General features: G+C 60.3%; 4 protein-coding genes across 4 annotated transcripts, besides 1 other annotated feature; all 4 read right to left on the reverse strand.

Moving 5' to 3' along the window:
- Positions 1-2273: 2273 nt before the first annotated feature.
- On the reverse strand, positions 2274-6482 carry LPMP_151220 (ubiquitin hydrolase, putative; the record flags this gene model as incomplete). Its single annotated transcript, XM_010699195.1, has 1 exon — positions 2274-6482. One exon carries the CDS (start codon positions 6480-6482, stop codon positions 2274-2276), a length of 4209 nt encoding a protein of 1402 aa, XP_010697497.1.
- A 1148-nt stretch (positions 6483-7630) lies between these two features.
- Positions 7631-8200: a repeat region.
- Positions 8201-8694: 494 nt separating this feature from the next.
- Positions 8695-11169, reverse strand: MGT1 (MGT1 magnesium transporter; the record flags this gene model as incomplete). Its single annotated transcript, XM_010699196.1, has 1 exon — positions 8695-11169. The coding sequence occupies one exon, from the start codon at positions 11167-11169 to the stop codon at positions 8695-8697; it is 2475 nt and encodes an 824-aa protein (XP_010697498.1).
- Positions 11170-12123: 954 nt separating this feature from the next.
- Positions 12124-16590, reverse strand: LPMP_151240 (eukaryotic initiation factor 4a, putative; the record flags this gene model as incomplete). Its single annotated transcript, XM_010699197.1, has 1 exon — positions 12124-16590. One exon carries the CDS (start codon positions 16588-16590, stop codon positions 12124-12126), a length of 4467 nt encoding a protein of 1488 aa, XP_010697499.1.
- Positions 16591-19641: 3051 nt separating this feature from the next.
- On the reverse strand, positions 19642-20964 carry LPMP_151250 (actin-like protein, putative; the record flags this gene model as incomplete). Its single annotated transcript, XM_010699198.1, has 1 exon — positions 19642-20964. One exon carries the CDS (start codon positions 20962-20964, stop codon positions 19642-19644), a length of 1323 nt encoding a protein of 440 aa, XP_010697500.1.
- Between the last annotated feature and the right edge of the window lie 507 nt (positions 20965-21471).

Genomic DNA, 21471 nt, shown 5'->3' on the forward strand with positions numbered 1-21471 from the left:
TTTGTTTGCGCTCCGGTCTCTGTGTGTCTCTGGGAGCGGGAAATGTAGCCACGGAGACTACGCGCCCACCAGAGGTGAGTAGTTGTGTCGTTACAGCGTCTATAATGATGCGGGTAGTTCAGCACGCGCCTCTGTGTCTCTGCGTTTATGTCTGTGGCTGCCCGTCTCCTTCTTGTTCGCTCTCCCTCCTCCTCCTCCTCCCCGTGTCTGCCTGCGAGTAAAATCAGGCTGTTAGGCCAATGCAGTGGTGTGCACAGCGCAGTGACACACAGACAGACCTGCTTGACAGGCCTTGAAGCACGCGCCACGGTTGGGCGAGGAGGAGAGAAGGAAGACGTGCTTGTGTGAGAAAAGGAGCCGCAAGCGTCGCCGAGCAGCGTCTGTGCCACGCCGTTATGTTTGAATCGTGGCGATTGCCTCTATATATGGGTAGAGAAGCGAGAGTGAGTCAGGTGCCTCACGCGATTCTGCTTCGTTGCCTTATCCTTGTTTTCGTCTATGCGTGGCTGACGTATGCGCGCGTGTGTGTGTGTGTGTTTGTGGGTTGGATAATAATGATGAAAGGGAGGTGGGGTGGGGTCGGCCGATAGAAGAATGAAAGCGAAATGTTCAAGCAGAGAGAGAGTGGAGGACCTGCTCAGTGTAACGCGTACATGCACGTCTCGCACGCGTGCGGCTTGAGGAAGGGCCACGCAGAGGGGAACGGAAGTCGATGCCCCCAAGAAGAGGGGGGGGGCATCGTTGCACAACTTCGTAGTGAACCACTAAGCAGGTGTGTCCACAGCAGAGTGGAGGGAGGAAGGTGAGTGTCGCATGCCTCAGCGCGGTCCCTCATAGGAAGGACATCCCCCATCAACCTCGTTCTGCTTGTCCCTCCTCCTCCATGCAAACCAATACACGCATGCGACGGGAGAAATCAGCGAGGGATGCAGGGGAGGCACACCTCTGATCTTCACCTGTGCTACTGCCTCCCCCCTCGTTCCCGCAATCGCTTTGTTTCCTATAAGATCGTTACAGCAGCGCTGCGGATATGCGGGGAGAATGTTGGGCGGTGGTGGCAGGGAGTGAGGCAGGAAAGAAAGGCGCGCATGCACGCACACAAGCACGTGTATGACAACCACAACAAGGAGAACACCGACCCCAGCACGACCAAGAGTCAGGAGAACACAAGCGCACACTCATCATTGGCCGCCGGACGCGCGAGGAGGGTAGGGGGCAAGGGGGGGAGGGGGCACTGACAAAGAAAGAGGCGCAGCAGCACACGTGAAGTGGCTCAGTGCAATAGATGCCGGCTTCGCCTTCTCTAACGGTGGGTCTGCCTGCGTGGGCACGAGTGGCGTGTCTGGCAGTCGGAGGAATAAAGGCGGGGGCACACCTCAATAGAGGGGGGAGCAGCGGCAGGATTGACGACCCCCCCCCCCACACACACACACCTCCTCCCCACACTCCCACCCGCAACACAGACGCTCCTTCGTTAAAGCGCGTAATACTAACGATGGGCAGCACGATATTCTCAACAAACAGTGCTGACAGCGTTGCCAGGAAAGGGAGTCGATAGGAGCGCGGGCAGCACCGCACTTGAGACAGGAGAATGAAGGGAGAGGGGGAGAGCAACAACAGACATGCCAAAGACATATATGGAGGGAGACGCACACAGCACAGAGAAACACAAGACAGTGACTGAAAAAGGAGAGGACGTAGACAAGGCCTTGGAGAAGAGAAGAGAGTCGCAGTAGCGCCGAAGCCGTCGGCCCCTCCCCCCTCCCGGCGTGAGGCAGGGGCACAGAGAGACAGGCGTACCGGCACATAACACACCTGCACGCCTTCTCGCACCGCAGCAACGCAGCAGCGATAGCGACAGAGAACAGTGGTAAGATAAAGGATAGCACGTAGGAGGCACCACCACCACCACAGATGAAAGACAGATGATGACGGAGAAGAGAGTCAAGGCGATAGGGAGTGAAGTAACGCCACCTCTCGACTACACCAGTGAGCAGGGTGCAGGAGGACGGGGAGGGGGGAGCGAGAGATGAAGGATGAGCACCCGACGTCCCTTTGCTGTTTTCCATAATGACAGGCGCACTTCACCCCCTCCCCCCACTTTGTATCACAGCAGTACACAACTACACACAATTACACACCAACGCGTTGGCCACGAGCTTGACTGCGCACAGGCACAGAGGCCTGCACCAGACATTTCTCTGTGCGTCTCCCTCTGCCTATGCAACCCACGCACCGCAGCTGCGAGAGAGAGGGAGAGAGAGAGAGGAGGATTACTTATTGGAGATCCTCAGCTGCGGACTGTGTTGGGCAACGTAGCGAGACCCTGGCTTCTCGCGCGGCTTGGCGTGGTTCAGCATCAGACTGGCGACGTACTGGGACGTGTTTTTGGTGTGCACCCAGAAGAGGTGCACGTGCTCATCCCAATTCTCGAAGTGGTAGACTTGCCCCGCCACCATCATCACACCAAAGCCCTCAGCATTGTTCAGCGCGTCCGCGGGCAGGCGGGTCGTGTGCAGCATAATGTCGAGCGCATCGCGCACCGTCGTGGTGCGGCCGATCGTAATGAGGAAAGGCTGCCCAAAAGCTCCGCGCTGCTGCTGCTGCCCCAGTGACATACTGCGGTCGTGCGTCGAGTAGTTCATGTGGCAACAGGCAATGCGCTGCTCCATCCCTTGCAGCGGCGCCGCGGCTTGAATATCCACCTCAAACTTGCGCAGTGCCGACGCTTCCAGCGCAGACTCCTCGGCGCCGGTCTTCGACATGGCCACCTCATGCATCGCCGCGATGACGTGCCTCGCTGAGTCCACGAAGCTCAGTGTGAAGTGGGGTGAATGAAGGGTGTCCTGCATGGTGCCCCACACGTCCGCCTCACGCTGCCACGTCGGCACAGACTGGCAAACGAACCGCACAAGGCCCTGGCGGGTGATGCTCGCGAGGTTGACGCTGTAGCTTTCGCGGTGCAGTGCGTGGCCCGCCTGGTCCCGCAGTGTGGCGGTGACAACGCTAAAGTTCTGATGCTGCTCACGCGCCTCAGCCAGTCGCTCGTAGTAGAGCACGGAGGTCGGGTTGTACGAGTCCAGGTAGAGGAGGTTGGTCACGGTGAGTCGGTTGCTGGACGGCGTCGGTGACACCTCTGGCGCTGGCTCACCGGTGTTGCAGCACTGGTACAGCTGCAGACGACTCGGGTCGAAGTCGACGACGCGGCCGATGGCGGTGCACACGGCCTCGTAGTTCCAGCTAAAGAGCATGCGACACGAGTTCTCCGTAGGAAGCGTCGCCACCGAAATCTCGTGTAGCGTGGAGAGCTGCACTGCCTCGTATGGGTTCAGCATGGTGGCGATACGAATCGGGTCGGTCTCCACCGCGACGTTCGCCACGGTGGCGGCTCTGCTACCAGTGGCATCCACGGCCGACGTCGCCATTGGACTCACGCTGCTAGTGATGCCCCCGGTGCTGCTGGTGCTTGGCGTATTCGCCTTCGTGGCATCTGACGTCACGGACTCGGCGCTGTTGATCGGTGCTGTCGAGTTGCCCTGCTGCGGCGGGCCAGTAGTGGAGGCGGCGGCGGCCTCCTCTGACTCTCCGCCCGGTGCTGCCGAGTTCATAGAGGGAGTTCTCGGCGCGACAGCAGCGAGACCGCCGGTCGACGCTGGCTCTTTGTTGGCGGCCGTGGACAACGCTGCGGCCGCGGCCACGGCGGTGCGCTGCCGCTCCATCGTCGTCTGCCGATACGCGTCGTCGTTAGCTCGGTGACTGCGCACCACCTCGACGATGTGCACGTCCAGACTATTGCGCGTGTCTCGGTAGTAGTTGAGGACAGACAAGTGGCGGTGCGAAGGTGGAATAGTTCGCAGCTGCGTCACTACCACGCAGCCGGATTTGAGGTCCTCCAAGTCGAGGTGCTCGTTGAGTTCCACCGGCGTGTGGTCGCCACGCTCAAGGAAGAAGCGGAACATTGACGGCGGTGGTGGCTGCTGCCTTGCTGCGATGGTGTCGGATGAGGGTGGCGCTGCGTCATCCGAGAGGCCGAGGAAGTCGAGGTAAACGGCCCCGCAACAGTAGATTTTGGCCGCCTTGTCGATGAGTCGACTGCCAACGTACTGGACTGTGTTGGAGGAGTAGTCGTAGTACTTGAAAAAGATGAGGGCGCGGTCGTAGCCAACGGCGGGCAGCACCGGCAGTGCGGCGGCCGATCCCGCAGAAGACGGCTGCAGGAGGGGGTGCCCGAGGGGGAGCTCGAGGTGCACGTTGCGCACAGCCACCATCCGCCTGTTCGGCATGTAGCATGTGAGCATCACCGACACCGTCCGCCGCGACGCGCCCAGCAGCAGAGTAGCGGTGTTGCCACTGTCGGTGACGCTCGCCACTGCGATAGGAAGCGTCTCCTTGTCGGTCGTGACGACGTACTCGACCGTGGCGGAGTAGTCAGAGTGATCGAAGGTGATATGCAGTGCCTTCGCCTCCGTTGGGCTCGACATCTCCACCGTGTAGCAGCGGCCGGTGGCGTCCTGCTGGACGCTGCGGATCAGGCCGCACTCCTTCGTCAGGCCGTGCAGACCTGGCAAGGGCACCTTCGCCTGATCGACGTAGAGGTACATTGTCAGCGCGGTGTTGCTCTCCTCTGCGGTGAGGAACTCCTTCAGGCACGCCTGCTGCTGCTGCTCCAGCTTAGGGTCCTTGCGCGCCTCGCTTTCCGCGTGCGTCAGAAGGGGGATAGACGGCCGCAGCACCGATCCATCGCTACACCGCCACAGGCGACAGTTGAAGGCCGTCACACCCTGCCGCGCCATCTCCGGCTGCGCGGCCAGAGCCTCGTACACGGCTGCCAGCGTGTCCGACTTGCGCACTGTTATGACGCAGTCAGCGAACCGGCGCCACTGCTGGGCATCACGAGAGAAGAGCTCGGTGCTGGACACAGAGTCGCAGTACTTGCTAAGGGCCGCATCAGTGATGCAGTGCATCGTGACGGACAGCCGGGCCTCCTCAGCTTCGCGCAGTTGTTGCTCTTCTTCCTGAATGGCACGCCGCATCGCCTCTTTGACCAGGTCGGACACGATGTCCGTCGGCGACGGCGCGAGAATCGCCGGCGCATCGGCACGACGCACGTAGGAGAGGATGTACGCGTTCGCCCCTCCCATGAGCGACACGTCGTGGCGGAAGTTGTCGACTGCGCCAGCGCTGCGGCCGTAGTTCGCGCGCACCGCGACATCCTCCGGTACCTGACGTACGTTCTCGTCGTCATACTCGAGCCAGCGGCAGAAGCGCTGCTCCACCGGGTCCCACTCTCGGATGTAGCAGTAGTAGTGGCCGCTGCGAGCCGTGCCCCGGTGCACAATCACTCCTTGCAGATCATAGATGGCAGGCGAGTCGTTACTGAAAGGGACAACAGCGGAGCCTATTTTGCTCTTAGCGCCCGCGTCACCGCCACCGGCAGCTGCTGCGGCGTCCGGCTTCTCCAGTGCGCGCAGGTCGAGGACGACGGGGAACTCCAGCGGCGTATTCACCTTCTGCATCTCTAGTGTCGGCGAGGTCAAGTCTATGGCGAAGCGCTTAAGATGGAACCACGTCACGGGAGGAAAGCGAGTGTAGCTGTATCCCTTCTCAGCATCCATGTACACCACCGGCATCCCCTCTCGCTCCACACGGTACTTGTTCTCGCCGATGAGCTGGTCGCGTGCAGTGAGTGAGGTCAGACTGCCTAGCAGCGTGTTGTGCTGGCCAAGAGGAATGTGTACGTCGTAGTAGGTGTCGGCGCGGCGTGAGACGTACGACTTGTCTAGCGTCTCCACGAACTGCTCGCCTCGCCCCTCGAAAAGTTGGTTGATTGCGCCCTCCGTCACGGTGCCCTTCATCCGCTCCTCTAAGTTGTCGCGCAGCAGAGTCGCCATCTCCTGGATGTCGTGCTGCACGTATAGCTCCTTGCGACCCCAGCCAAAGGCGTTGGTCAGCACGGTGGTGTGCGCCGGCGTGGTGCGCTCTTGCATCTGGAAGAAGGTCTCCTGCAGTGCCTTGTACACCGTCGGCCCATCGTCACCCTCGACAGGGATGCGGTAGACCGCAGTGCGGAAATAGCTAATGTGGAAGAGCAGCTGCAGAAGCGAGTTCAGGTAGCAAGTGCAGCCTTCGTTGATGAGCCCCACTGCGGTCGGCGCCATTTCGGCCTCTTCGTCGTCGTCCGCGCCCACTGGGGATGGACCAGCAGCGACACTGGCATCACACCCAGCCTCGCCTACGTGGCTGCGGAGTGCATGGCTATGCCTAGGTACGTCACCCTCGTCGTCTGCGACGGTGGTATCGCTACTGCTGGAAGTAACAGCCAGATGGTCGCTGCACTGCGCGTTGACGTCCTCGCCGTGGATGTCGCTGCTGAGCTGCGAGCAGAGCGACGACCCTTGGCTGGTGTCTGTCGACCTATTCCCCTCCGCGCTGTTTGAAGATCGATCCCTCGCGTACACGTTGTCCACATTGGTGGACTCCATTGTGGTGACTAGTGAATGAGTGGATGAGGAGAAGGCTGGCGATGGGGAAGAGAAGGGTGTGTGTGGAGGCACAGCAGGGGGAGAGGGAAGGGGGGGGGAGCAAGAGAGGTCGGTCTCGGTATGGAGGAAGGGCGGGGAAGGAAACGACAGTCGAAGGAATGGGGGGGGAACCCAAAGGAGAAGAGGCACAGCGGGCTCACCGAGAGGCAGACTGGCACGGCAGCGAGAAGGGAGGGAGTGGGGAGAGGCTTCGGTGGTGTGAATACGTGTGCTTGCGCACAGAGAACTAAGTGGCAGACGCAAATCAACGGGGTATCTGTATATCGGCGGGTGTATTAGGAAGAGGAGGGAGGGAGAAAGCGAAGGAGAGGGAAAAGGGACTGACGTAGGGTTGTGGTGCGTAGCGGCTCTGTGTATATCTGTCTGGGTAGGGGGTTCGCCAACTGGGTGGCCTCGTATGCCAGTAGGTGAGGCGGCGTGAGTGACGATGTCTGTGGGTGTGACGGCGCGATGGAGGAGAGGAGGAAAGGCTGGGGCAGTCTGAAGCGTTCTTGGAGTGGTGGTGACGCCTGGTCGTTGCGTGGGAGTTTGAGCAGGTATGCGGATCGCTGATCACATGCATATCCACCAGCGTGAGTGTGTAAGCGTAATGAGAGAGGGGGAGAGGGAGAGAGCAGGGTAATAAGCAAGCAGCTCCACGCAACCCACCTGCGCACTTGGGAGACGTGTGGCCCGGCTACGAAGATCTACTGATCCTCTATGCGTGTCTATCGGTATCTCTATGTTAGGGGGAGGGCTACTCGGGTGTGTGTGTGTGTGTGCTGAAGATCAAGACGCAGAACTACACAATGCACCTGTTCCCCACAAAACACCCCATCGACCGCCCACACTCCCCCTCTTCCTCCCCGTCTCTGTTCTCTCCTTCGGCCGTTGCAAGTACATTCGAACCCCGGCGCTAAAGATGAGAGAGAGTGTGTGTGTGCCCGCTTTGATCATTTTATTTGAAGATAACTTAATCGATACAGTCGGACACCAGACCCAACAACGCGTGCGGTTTGGCTCTGGGCAGCAAAGATGTGTATCGGGACCCCCATGGGAAAGAAGGGGTGGCGATTCTCAAAGGGGCGACCGAGACAAGCTTTCGCTTTTCTTCAGCACGTGCCCACTCGCTGGGCCACACACACACACACACACGCGAGGTCAAGTCCCCACTCTGCCCTCACCCCAGGCCCCACCGCCTGGTGCGGAGCAGCCGTAGACACACACGCGTTACAGCAATGCGCCGACTCACCGTCACCTGAGCACGATCCCTGCCCCAAACTCCACCCATTCCCCACTTTGCACGGCGCCTCACAGCCGTCCCCATCATGCCGGTCGCCACCCGGGGCATCCCCCGAGGTGGCACTCAGGCTCCCCACCCCAGTGGGCAGCGAGGGCCGGGTGAGGTGCGCTCGAGTCACCTTGAAGCTTCGCCCAACATACGGGTGGCACAAGCGTGTTCGCCGTCGCAGGCCGCGCTGTCCAGGACCTGACTACCGACACCAGTAGCGGTAAAATCGCTCGGACTTCGCCCACGTCGTAGGTGCTTGACCCTGCCATCACGAGAAGTGGTTCGGCATTGGCAGAGGGATAGAGAGGGGGGTTGCTTGGCTTCCCCACACAGAGTGTGGGTACGGGAGCCTGGATGCCACGCACTGAGGTGGGACCCGTCATCAGGGGTGCAGGACAGCGAGCAGAAGCACGAGAGGATGGATGAGTGGGGGGGGCGAGTTGGGTGGAGAGTCGCATACAGAGAATAAGAAGATGAGAACAAGAGCCACCGTGGCAACAAACGCTGGCAGCACCAACAGCAGCGACACGTACACCAGGTTATGGTGCTCCAGGTGAGCAACCTCTGCTTCATTCTCTTTCTTCCCTTCTTCCCCATCCCACCTCACCCCTTTTTCCATCCAAGATCACCCCAGCACCTAAACCTAATCATAGACATCGTGGGACGCGACACTCACACCCACACCCACACCCACCCTCACAGACAAACAAATGAAAGCGGTAGGGAAAGAGGTGCCCCTCTAGACACCCCGGTGCAATCCTGCCCACACACGGACTCCTGCATCGGCACAGACACTGCGGCTGTCCACGGAAGAGAGAAGAGGGGAAGAGGAGTTGCCTTCTCACCCGTTGCGCATCTTCTCATCTCTCGCCGCCGCATACCTCAGTGCTCGCGCACAAAGAACGTGTGCATGATGATGACCAATATGATGCACATGAGCCAGAAAAATGGGTAGCCGTACTCCCACGTCAGCTCCGGAAAGCGCTTCTGAAAGTTCATCCCATACACGCCAGCCAGGAATGTCACCGGCGTAAAGAGCATCGTCACGCGCGTCAGCACGGCCATCAACTCAGTTGTGCGGAAGCTCTGCAGAGAGATGTGCAGGTTCAGCAGCGTCTTGGCGTCGTCCCGCACCTCCATCGCGCGGTCGCTGATCTCGATGCACGACGAGCACATCTGCTCTGCCATCTCCCGCGAGCACAGCCGCAACTTTGTGAATGCCTTGGCCAGCACTATCTGGGTGACGTTCAGCATCCGGTGCTGCACGCTCGTGCGACGGTGCAAGTGGTGCAGGAAACTGTTCATCTCCCCTTTGGTCATCGGTGAGTGGTCCTTCTCGTCCAGCAGCCGGTGAAGAAACGGCGACCGCGAGCTTCCAGCGAAGTGGCGCAGAATTCGCTTGTCGATGTAGTGGTCCGACACCGCCGGCGTCGACACGGACTGCTTCTCCACGAACAGCTTCGCTTCGCACTTTTCAAGCAATGCCGTGTGCACGTCGAGGCTGAGTTGATACGTGTAGATCGCGTCGTCGATGATCTTCAGGAGAAACTCCTGGAAGGATACATTATTGTTCTCGATGACCCTCTTCCACTGTGCGCGTAGGTTCGCCATGCCATGCGTGTCGACGCGGTGCAGCGTGATGACGACGTGCTGTTTCAGGTCAACCACAATAATCCATCGATTCGTCAGCTCCATCACGCTGTCGTCAGAGATGGAGATCTTGTCGGTTGCCACGCGTAGGTTGAGCAGGTACTGGCCAGGGTAGATGGGCGACTCGCAAACCTGCGGCAACACCAGCGTGTGCTCGCGCTCAACCAGGAACGACTCGCACAACTTGAAGCGGTCCGTTAGGTAGCGCAGCGTCGCGTTGTATCGTTGCCGACTGGGGTCTCTGCCCGTCACGTCCACCCAATACCAGTTGAAGCTCTGCTCAAAGTACGAGGACCTGGCTCTGCGGGATGTGGAAGAAGAGCGCGTCGTCGTCATCTCCCAGGCGCGCCGTTCCTCTAGCGTCATCTCGGCCAACTGGAAGATCTGAGAGTCTTGGGCCGGCATCGCCACCATGGTCGGCTCATCGTGGCCGGGTCTGGAGACGGATGCACGCAGCTTGGCTGGAATGACCTGGGACTGTCCTTTGTGAACGAAGATTGGGTCACGGAGCTGGGAGGTCTGCAGCTCGACGTTGCTGAAATGATTGCCGGAGCCGCCGCGGCTATTGAAGTAGTGAATGCGCACGACATCCTCCCTACGGAGTGCCGTGCGCATGGCCGGTGCCGGACCAACGACGCGAGCGCCATCGTCCCGGCTCAAGAAGGCGCCGTACTTGGCCTTGTCGCGGCCGTCGGACGCGATGTGGCGGGCGACGCTGCTGCCTGTCGCTGCGGTCGCGGAGCCGACAGAACCGCTGCCGAGGGACACGAAGACGCCGTCTTTGGTGCCTGGTGCGGCGGCTAGTGCTGGCGTCGGCACCGCTGCTCCACTTCCTACGTTGCTTGGGAGAGGATCTTCAGAGGGAATTTCCTGGTAGCCGTTTCGCCTGTGTGCGCCAGCGCAGGACTCTCCCTGTTTCTCTTTCTCACTGCCGCCACGTCCGACGTCAGTGCCACCGCTGCTGCTCAGCAACGGGGAGTAAACCCGCGGCGACGCACTGTTGCATTCGCTTCGCACAGTGTGGCCCTCTGCCGAGTGATGGACGAGCAAGCCCTCCTCGATGGCGTCGTTGAGGGTGCGCCACACGGTGGAGCGCGGTACAATGATGAAGCGATCGCTCGACGACGAGGACGACGAGGAGGAACGGCTAGGCCGATGGCTCGTACTCTTGGTGCCAGCGCCAGAGGAGATGCATGTGCGAGAATCTTGGGACGGGTGCGTGCCAGTAGACGTGGAAAGCGAGTGCGAGTTGCGACCGCGTCGGCGGTGGTGGCGCCCACGCGGTCGCCACTCGCGCGACCGTTTCGGCTTGCTCTTGAATGTGGACGCCGAAGACGATCCCGAGTCCAAAATCTGCTGCTTTGCATGCGCAAACTCCTCCTTTGTGAGCCCGCCGTTCTGGTGCAACTCGTGCAAGACTTTAATCGACTCCACAATCTCGAGTGGCCGCAGCGTGTAGGAATGTGAACTGCTCAAGCGAACCTCAGTGGAGGAGATCGGCATCGCGACTGTTGCCGAGTCCTGCGCACATGGCAGTGGTGGGACGCGGTTGGAGCCCAGCTCGCTCGACGTGCTGGGGCGTTGGGCAGAGTGTGGGGTGTGGAGGTTGGGGGTGCCAGGGTGGACCGGCTGATCTGACGGCGTCATAGTGACGCCCTCTGCAGGTAACGACGCTGGCGCCACGGTGTCTGAGGCGTTTGATGACATGAGGCCGCGCGCTGGGTGTGTTGAGTGACACGGTGATCCTCTCTCCTCGTGAGGAGCAGCCGAGGCAGCGGTATGTACGCGCAGTGTGGCGGGGCTCCCAGGCTTTCCCTGATAATGAGAGACGCGCAGGCCTCCGGGCAGCGGTGGTGAGTAGTAGGCAAAAGGTAGCACAAAGGAAACCGTCACGGTCTGGTCCTCTAAAGCGCGGAGCTCCGGTTACGGTGGGCGTGTTACACGGATGTCTGTGTCTCTCGCTCTGTGTGTGTGTGTGTGCGTGTGTGCTGTGCATTCGGCGAATGCCGTTCAGGAGGAAGAGTGAAAGATGGTCGCGAATGCGTAGACGAGTGCACGTCAAGGCAGGGTGGCACTGTGAGAGTGTGCGTGCACGTGCGTGAAGGCGCGCACACAAACATGGAGCTACGCCCAGTCGTAAAGCTTCGGACCGGCTTGCGCGTGTCGCCTCTCGCCCACAACGAGAGGCAGAGAGAGAGAGAGAAGGGTACAACAGTTCCCCCCCCACTGCGCGACTCACACACAGGCATACACGTGATCTCTAGCCCCACTCACTGACTTATGTGAAGTCACCCCTCGGTAGTGCTTGTCAAGCCGAAAGCTGACACACACAACATACATGAATGCATGCAGTAGAGCCCTTCTCTCTCTCTGCCTCTCTCTGCCTCTCGCACTGCAGTGGCGTCAGTCAACACGCCGCGTGTGTGTCTACCGTGGCACCACCTTGTTCCCTCTCTTATGGAAGGGCTACAGAAGTACGGGCCGTGAGAGGAGTGGCGTCTGTATGTGTGTGCTCTCAGTGCAACTGCAAGGGAGGGGGGGGGGGGGACGCCGAAGGGAACAGCCACTGTGCCCTCTAACGAGGAAAGGAGAGTCCCAAGGGGTTGGCTTTGCAAAGCGTATGCTCCTCACTCCTCATTACATCCACGCACATCCGGAGCATTACTCGCCTTTACTGCCGCCACCAGAGGGGTGAGGGGTGTAGCGGCCATCGCTATTCCTACTGACTTGACGCGAGTCCTCGCGCAATATGCCACCACCTCCCCGATGAGGTGCGGCCCCGTGGCTGCGGCCACCACCACGACCACGGCCTGCACCACTGCCACGGCTACGCTCGAAGTGACCGCTGCCTCGCCCGGCAGCTCGCACGCCGGGCTGACGGTCATATCGACCACCACCGCCGAGGCTGTGGCGGCTGCCGTCGTGACTACCAGCGTAGTTGGATGACGGCAACAACGACCCCAAGAGTTGTTGCTGTGGTGATGCATCCTTGCTACTGCCTGCCCTGGAGTGCCGCTCACTTCCGCCTTCTCCTTGACTGCGCCGACGATTCTTGTAGGAGTTTCGGTACAACCGCTTGCTGTTGTCCTCACCGCTGCGTGTCGCCTGAAAGGAGCTGTTGCTCTGGCTGCTCCGCCGTGGCGACAGCTGCCGCTGCGAGTGGCGGTCGCTGGTGTGCTCGTTGTCCGCCTCGTGGCGCGGCGGGAGGCTGCTAGGAGGGCGGAAATCACCGAAGTTGCTGGAGGTGGAGCTCTGCAACCCATCCACCGACCCTGTTCTTCTGCTTGCGCTGCCGCCGTTACCATTGCCGTTGCTGTTGTCGTTGTTATTCGCAGCCCCTGCGCCGCTCACGGAGAGCAGAGAAAAGCTGCCGCTGGGCACGACGTCATCGGTGCTGAGGCGATCCATAATACGCGGGTAGTCGGCGCTCGGCGGCGCGGCAAGCGTGCGGTTGCTCTCCTGGGTTGGTTTGTTGTTGGTACCGTCGCGCTCAGTCTCATAAAAGTGCTCCGCTCGCTCCATTGTCTCGTCGGACACGATGTGCATACAAACAAACTTGCGCAGTACTCGGGCTGCGGCCGACATCGTCATGGGGCGAGGCGTGTAGCGAAGAATCTCGTAGACCTCGGTCACAATGGCGATCTCGCGCTCCGCGCGTGTGACGCCATCCACGGTGATTTGAAGGAGATCCATGTTGTCCTCCACGAGCGCATCACCGCTGGAACACAACTCCGCGATGAGAAGCGCGCTAAGCACCTCCGCCGCCAGCGTCGAGTCGCGACTCGTCGTCCGCGGTGACGTGCGCAGCTGCTCGAAGATGACCTCACGGGACGGCGAGCCGGTGCGGAAGGCGTGGTAGAGCCGCAACTCCAGCGAATGCTGTCGCACGTCGCTGAAGCTGGAGACGTTATCGAGCAGCGCTTGCGCTTCGCTGGGCCCCCCGGAGAGCACTAAACTGTGCAACACAAGCAGCGGGCGGTACCGCACAAAACTTTGCGCCTCTGTCGACGCTCGCCACGGAAGCTTCTCCGGGGCAACGAGCACGTGTGTCATGTACTTGCCTACTTCGACGAGGTAGTTGCGTACGGCCAGTGGCGCGGTGTACACGAGCAGCTCGAGGCCTTCGTTCAGCAGCTCCTCATCGTAGACGACGCGCGCGTGGTCGGACAGGACAAGCTGCGCCCAGAACTGGAAGATGCGGAGCTCCTCATAGAGCTTACCCTCGATGGCACGCTGCAGGGCCTCCATGGCGGCCTCGTGCAGCTGCTCGCGACACACCGCCACCGTCTCCACCACCTCCTCGCTGCTCGCGTTCGTATGCGCCGTTAGCTGCGCTACGCAGGCAACAAGGACGGCACCGGTCTGCTTGCGTGTCTTCTCTTCTTTAACAACAGAGAGGCAGCGGTCCATCCACGCACCGAGGGCCGGCAGCACGTTGCCGTACGTGCTGAAGAGCTGCACGGCCACCTCGTCCGCGCTGTACTGGCCACTGGAGAAGGCCGCCATGAACTTCGCGATGGCATCGGGGCGCACATGTTGCAGGGTTGACCGCGATGTTAGTGTGAGGGTGGGGCGTGCGATGGGGCCGGTAACAGGTGACTCGGCGGGCGGCATGCCGTTGATCGAGCCCGCTGAGTCACTCAGACTCACGCTGCCAACCTGTTTGCTGCGTGGCGCTGGTAGAGGCTGACCGCCAACCATCGTGGAGTTCATTGACAGCTGCCCGCTCGCATCGGCAGCGGCGATTACTGGCGACGCCGCTGCAACCGTTGGGGGAGCGGCGGAGACTACGGAGATCACACCTTGCTCAGCGACGTCGCAAGACGGCGGCGACTGCGCCGGTAGGTTGTGTGTCAGGTGAGGCGTGATGAAAGTTGTCACGCTCGGTGTAGCGCTCATCATCGGCGAGGCCGGCTCGTTGGGCAGCATGGCACGCAGGTCATCGACAGTTGACATGAGCACGAAGCGGCAGCGACTAATGGTGTAGTGCTTCACCCAGTAGTCCAGCTGGCTCAGTAGCTGCGGCAGCATCCGGCGTCCCTCTCCCGACTGCACAAAGTAGCGCTCCTTGACAGTGTTCACGACAGTGATGATTTCGTCCACCTGCGACTCTGTTGGCGTGTACGACGGCGGCACTAGAAACTCACCAAACTCAGAACCGAGGCAGCAGATGCGGAAGATGACGGAGATGACGGAGGCGGCGACAATATCGCGCAGGAACAGCTCGCACACAAATCGGACGTTGCCACACATACGGTCGCGACGCTCCTTCTCCGTCTCGCTGCCAAACGACTGAGTGCTTTCGATGGCGGACGTCAGCGTGAAAGACGCGTCGTCCACTACACTCGTCGTCGAACTGAGTGCATCCGCTTCTTCAGCTCGGACGCTCTGCACGAACTCAGCCTGGCAGCGCTTTAGCAGTGCCATGCGCAGACGGTACTCGAGGCTCTGTGTTTTGTCACCGACGATGTGCTGTCCTTGCGGCACTTTGCAGAGCGCCACGATGAGATCAGCGTAGCTGTGACTGAAGTGCTGCTCCCGCACCGCTTTGTTGAAGAAGGCGTCCACAATTTTTGTCAGCTGCTCCGCGTTCGACTCGGGGATGGGCAGACGCAGCAGTTCATTTTTGACCTCGCGAAACTTGACGGGGTCGGTGGTCACCTTGTTGAGCACCGCCACCACCATGTTGTGAATTTTCTTCTGCTCCACCTCGCCGAACAGGCCGCGGCGGCGCAGCGAACTCTGCGCGAGCGAAATCGGCGCCTCCTGGCGACCCTCCCACACATCACCGAGCGACTCCAGCGCATTCGACTTCTTCGCCACGATGCCGGCGCCGGTGCGCAAGGCAGCGGAGGAGCCAAACCCGCCACCGTCCCTGCCGGGCAGGTCTGCCAGCGTGCTCGTCCCCCCCTTCGGGGTATCGTGGGAGCTGACGCTCACGTTACTCTTCTTCCCCTTCTTCGTGGCAGTCCCCATGGCACTTGGCGTTGGGTTTGTGCCGCCTATCCGCAGTGGCGTGAGCCTGGCCGCTCGCTCGCTGACCTCCTGCACAAAGCGCTGCACCCCGGGCGGGACGTGCACTGTCTCATGGCGGTACTCCGCCATCCATGCGGCGATCTGCGCCGCATCAAAGGCCACCATCTCACAAGTGGTGCGGAGCTGCAGCAGCTCCGTCGGCGGCTCGTCCTCCGGCACCATATCCTCGGCAGCGCTCGTCTCCATCGACCTCGTAGTCACCTCCTCCCTGTCGTAGTCTGGCGGCACTGCGACGGCCTCCTGCGCCTCTGCATCCGTCCTCTCGGCGGCATCGGCCGGCCTCTGAGTCTCTTCAGCGACTTCACGGGTCTCCTCTGGCTTTACTGAAACGGTCTCCATCACTGTCTCCGCGTCATACCTGCAGGTGCTGTTTTCGACCTCAGCAGCGGCAGCAGCATTCATAATAGCGGCATCCTTCTCTGCCTGAGCGGCGGTGACGACTATGGAGCTGCTCGGTGATCCCTCATCGGCAATGCAGTCGAGCGACGTGTCCGTTCTAGCTCCTTCCTTGTCCTCTGCCATTCTTTCAGCCTTGCCCGCTGCAGCGGCGTCCGCTGCTGGCGTATCTGTCTCTGCCAACTTCCCTGGTTCGTCCGTTGGAGCGGGTGGTGTGGTGTCTTCCGATGCGATTGTCCCTATCGGCTCTGTCGCCGCGCTCTCATTCTTAGCGGGAGCAGCAACCCCAGCATCAGCAGCAGAGTTCTCGTCACGAGGTTCGTTGGCAGCTTCCTGCACAATCGGTGCAGCCGCTACAGCCTCTTCCTCCACTGCCTGGCCCTCTGCTGCTTCCGGAGAACGCAGCTTGGCTGTCTCGGTGGCTGATGTGGTTGCCACCTCTTTCTGTGTCTCAGCAGGAGACTTGGCAGCGGCGACTACCGCTTCCTCTGTAGTGTGCGCTGGACTGGAATACGGCAAGGCCTGCATGCCGTCGGCATACTTGGTGAGACGCTGTCGAGGGCCGAACAAGATGTCGCGCAGGGTGGACGGGAAGGCGTAGAAGGAACTCGGGTTGCTGCGTGGTTCCTCCCGATTTCTCGGCACCGAACTACACCGCCGTGCTGGCGTCCACACCCCATGACCTGAGTGCTCCATGGTTTGCTCGTGTGTATGTGTGTGTATTGCTCCTCGGTAGGCAGTGCGTGACGATGGGCTGCAGAGAGAGAGAGAGATCGAGGCTGTGTCTCCTGTAGTGGCGGCGGGGAAGTGGTAGGCGAGGGGGTGAAGGGTCAGGCGGTGCGGAGGGATGGGGGAGGGTGCAGCACCGAGGACCTACACGAGCGCAGAGCAACGGCAAAAGGCGGGGGCGAACAAATAAATCGAGGAGGCGAGCAGCAACAGACACCACCGCGTCTGGGTCCAAACACACGCACAGGGAGAGGGGGAGCCGCGAGACGAAGAGGTGGGGAGAAGGAAGAGACCTACACGCAAACGCGCCACCACACACAGAGATGTGCACGTGGGTGGACGTGTGAGCTCAGCGGTATTACAAAGCCAATGCGCGACTCGTACCTCTCCTTTCGTCGAAGGCAAAAGGCGGCACTGCTAAGACGCGGGGTGAAAGAGAGGCGGAGGCGAACAAACCGATAAAATAAACAAGCGAAAGCGCGCAAGCGGGAGTGGTGGCCGATTGCGGGCAGGCCTCTGGACCTCCTTGTGTCTGCGTGTACGCGGGTGCTCTGGAGCGACAGCTACCACTCGAGCCGGGAAAAGCCTGTCGCGCAGAAAGCGAAAGGGATGGAGAGGTGTAAGCTAATGGTATAGAAATGATTACAACCACCTCTCACCCACTCTTGCTCGCGCTCTCTCCCTCGATCTAGCGTGCGTCTGTTCGCCTTCTGCGTCAACTTCTCTGGGGGTTGTCGTCGTCGTCCTCCACGCGGGTGGAAGTGCACACACACGGGTGTTCGCAGAGCGAGAGGAGAAGCGAGACGCAGAGGACGAAGCACAGAGCCGACCAGTAGTGCTGGGCAAAAGAGATGCTGATGATGGAGCAAGAGAAGCAGCGCAAGTCGAAGCAACGATAAGCCCCACCTACGCAGAGTGGCAGTGACGGCAGTGATAGAGCGAGTTAAAGGGACGGAGGACAAATACACAGGAATATATACATACCGAGTGGCACACGCCCGCTCCTTTACTCGGATATCGATGCAAGTGCTGAGCCACGCACTCACGCCTACTCGGTCACGCAGACGCACGGGAGAGAAAGAGAGAGAGAGAGAGATGGCAGCGGGAGGTTAAGAGGAAGGAAAGAGACGTAAAAGAAATGCGAACTGAAGACTTGAAAGTAGCAGCAACAGCAACAGCACACGGGGGCAAAGGCGAAAGTCGTTAGCAACGGCTTAAGAGAGACGAAGCGGACAGCGAATACGTATAGAGAGAGAGCAAGAGCGAACGAAGAGAGGGGAAGCAGAGAGAGAGAGAGAGGGGGTAATAGTGGTGAGACGGATGATAATGTATGCGAGTCGCAACGACGCGGCACCGATATGCGAAGCAAATGAAGCGATTGGGGGGACGACGCACGCCCAGGCACGCGGGGAGGGAAGCGGAGCACACGCACGCACGCACGCACACACACAACACGCACAAGAGGAAACACAAAGTAAAAGAGAAAATGTAGCCGAAGTCTTTTCTAGAAATTTCCCTGAAGCGATGAAAGAGAGAGAGGAGAGACGCGTGCGTGTGCAGGTGTCTGTGCGTAGGGAGGGAGAGGGGGGCGGCGGCGCACTGATGCGCTGCTGATTCAGAGGTGATGTGGATCGTGGAGGAGGAGGAGGGGGGGTCTCAATGATAGGGGAAGAGAACGCTAAACAAGTGCAAAGCAAATGAAGCAAATAAAAATGAGAAAAGAGTGGGTGCGTAATGCCTGTGTGCCCCCGAGACCGAAAGGAGAGGGGATTGGGGTGGGTGACTATAGATGGGGAGGAGGGGGGGTGAGGTGAGGGGCGCTTTTTGGCTGTTCTTCGTCTCTCTCCTGTGTGCGTGTTCGCCCGTCTCTGCGCGTGTAACGTTGATGCAGGAGAGGAAGGGCTGCGAGAGCGAGCGAGTGTTGCGTGAGAGAGACGTGCTGCCTTAGGTCGGTGAGCTTTTTTTCTATTCCTGATGGGTGTGTGAAGAATGACTGACGATTTTGTCCTTGACGTTTTTTTGCTGCTACTTGTTGGCTGCTGCCGGTGCTGCTGTGACAGGGCCCTGCAGGGCCGCAACAGCCGGCGACAGAGCAGACACGCAGCCAGAGAGAGAGAGTGTGTGTGTGTGGAGACAGGGGCGAGGAAGGATGAGAGGAATGCGGCAGATATCATAGCAGTGAGAGGTGGGGAGCGGGAGAGGGAGGAGGCTGAAAAGTGGAGAGTTGGAATGTGCTGTTCAGCAACAGCATCTCTGTGGCGCTCATGGTCACAGTCTCATCCAGTTGTTCCTCCTCTCTGTACCTAAGGTGATGATGGCAACAGGGAGTTTCCACGCGTTCACCTTAGCGCATGGGAGGACTGGAGGGGGGAGTCCTTGAGCAACTTGACCTCAGAGAGCACATGAATCCACACACCAGGGGAGAGGACCAGCTTTACTGTTGTCTCTCGGAGTGTCCTTCTCGTGTAGACGCGTGCGATCTTCTTTTTATTATTTCTGCTGAGGTTGTTGGTGGAAGTCATGACGACATTGCTGAGCGTCCCTAAGAGCCTCCACTGGCGAATTTGCATACATCCCCACCGCCACCGCGTTGCGCAGTCGTGTCACACGCGATAGAGAGTGAGCGAGCTGCTTTACTGGTGGGGAAGCGGCAGCGTGAAGAGGTCACCAAGGAGAGGTACAACCTGTACATGAGAATTCAGCTGTGGTGCGAGGAAAGGGAGGCAGCGCGGAATGATGTCACTGCTCCTCTGGCGCCTCACAGGCACGAATAGGCAGCAGGACAGCGCAGAGGCGAGCTGCTGGACTACGGTTGGCCACTCGCCGCGACTCTCTCCCCCGCCTTCTTTCATACATCGACTGGGGGGCGGAGGGGGCAGAAAGGACCAACAGGGAAAGGAGTAATAACCCCTCCCCCCCTCCACACACACACAGCACACGGGCGAAGGCGGGTCCTCTCACGGTGTCTGTCTGTGTGTGTGTGTGTGTGTGTGTGTGTCCCACTCTTCGATAAAAAGTCTAAAGACAGCCGCGCACCACCGCCATGGACCCCACCTCGTTGTAGTCCGCCTTTGTCACCCACAACGCCTGCGCCGCCGGCAGCGATGCCCAAATCGAGCCACCAACAAAGGCGGCGTCACGACGCTCCACATCCGCGTACACACGCGCGCTACCGGCGCTGTGGATATCGCTGGTGCCGGCCAGGCACGTTTGCACATCCGCCTCCACGCGCTGCGTTAGCCCGCGCAGCAGCGAGGCACCGCCGCTGATGACGATATGGGAGGCGAACGTAGTCAGCAAGTCGTGATCGCAGCGCTGCATCGCGTCTACGACTAGCTCAGGGATAGAGAGCGGCGTTTGTGTCGTGCGCAGCAGTACCTCATCAACAACGGTGGACTGATCGCGCGGGTGCTGCAGCGCTGGGGAAAGAGATGGCTGAAAGTAACATTCGCCAGGGATGAACCGAGCAGAGCCACTGATGGGCAGAGTAGTGCCATCGGGCAGCACGCACTCTTCTCGGTGCTTATCCTCTGCATCGCGCGAGCCTCCTGGTGGCAAGCCGCTGCTGGAGCTTCCCAGCCTAGTGTCGGCACGGTTAATCTCCGAAAAGAGCTGCGCGCTCTCGGCCACGACGCAGTGGCGCTCTTTGATGTACTCCCACATGCCGTCTCGCTGCGTTGGTGTCATGCTCTCCAGCGCCGACACACGCGTGCTCGCGACGGCAGACATGAGGGAGGTGAAGTGCCGGGTGAGGTCTGCGCCACCAACATCGAGGCAGTGCGTTGCGTGAAAGAGAGCCAGCCCTTGGAAGACCGGTACCACATGGCTCTGATCGTGGCCCAGCTCCACTGCTACACCAGTGCTCAACCCGGACGCGTAGAGGGACAGCACCGGGGTCAAGGCAAAGCTGGTAGCGACAACGTGGTGGGTCTCGAAGAGGATCTCGGCGATCTTTTGCCGCTGATGCGTCGGCACGAGCGCTTTCTCCGTCACTAGCACTGGGGTGTTGCTCTCGACGTTCTCGAGGTCCAGTATCCGAGCGACACGGCTCAGGAGCGCTTCATACCCCTCCCAGTCGGCAATGACGCCATTCTCCAGCACCGTCGTCGCGGCGGCGGGGTCAGCAACGTGGTCCAGCACATCACAGGCATCCGAGAAGGTTGCCTTTCCCTTCACGACGCACGTGCGTTGCCGCATGCGCGGCGCCGTATCCCCAGCAAACCCAAGCCGCGTCGTGTGGCTGCCCATGTCCAGCACCGCTGCGTCTGTGTGGAGCACGCTCGCCTCATCAGGGAGCGGAACATTGCGCAGCACCTTGACTGTGTTGAGGGGGATGTTCATGTCAGCTTCTGCTAGGATTGATGCTTGAAGTGTGTGTGTGTGTCTAAACCCCCGCTGGTGAGTGTCTACGGCTGTGTACGTGCAGCCTTGTGTGCCTCGACGGTGGGGAGGGGGTGAATGGAGGTGACTTGGAGGGGCGGCAGGCCGCTGCGGCGATGGCGAAGAAAAAGCGAAATCAAGCGAGAGAGAGGCGGAGGCGGGGGGGGCACATCAGGACAGTTTCCCGCGATTAGTCGTGTATAGGAACGGATCGCAGACACCCACATGAGATGCGTGTGCGCCCGAGATGCTGGGCGAGGAGCCACACAAAGACCTCTCAAAACACGCTCCTTCAGGAAACACAGGCAGCGGGAGGAAGGGGCTAACAAGGAATGACAGCGTCGGCAGGTGTCCAGTTGTACGGTGCGCTGACCCAAAGGCCCGCATGCGCCGTTCCGTTCACCTGACTGCTCTTCGAGCGCCAAGGCTCACAGGGTAAGGGCGGACAGAGAGCCACCATGCACAGTG

Source organism: Leishmania panamensis (assembly GCF_000755165.1).
Source record: "Leishmania panamensis strain MHOM/PA/94/PSC-1 chromosome 15 sequence".
Lineage (NCBI taxonomy): Eukaryota > Euglenozoa > Kinetoplastea > Trypanosomatida > Trypanosomatidae > Leishmania > Leishmania panamensis.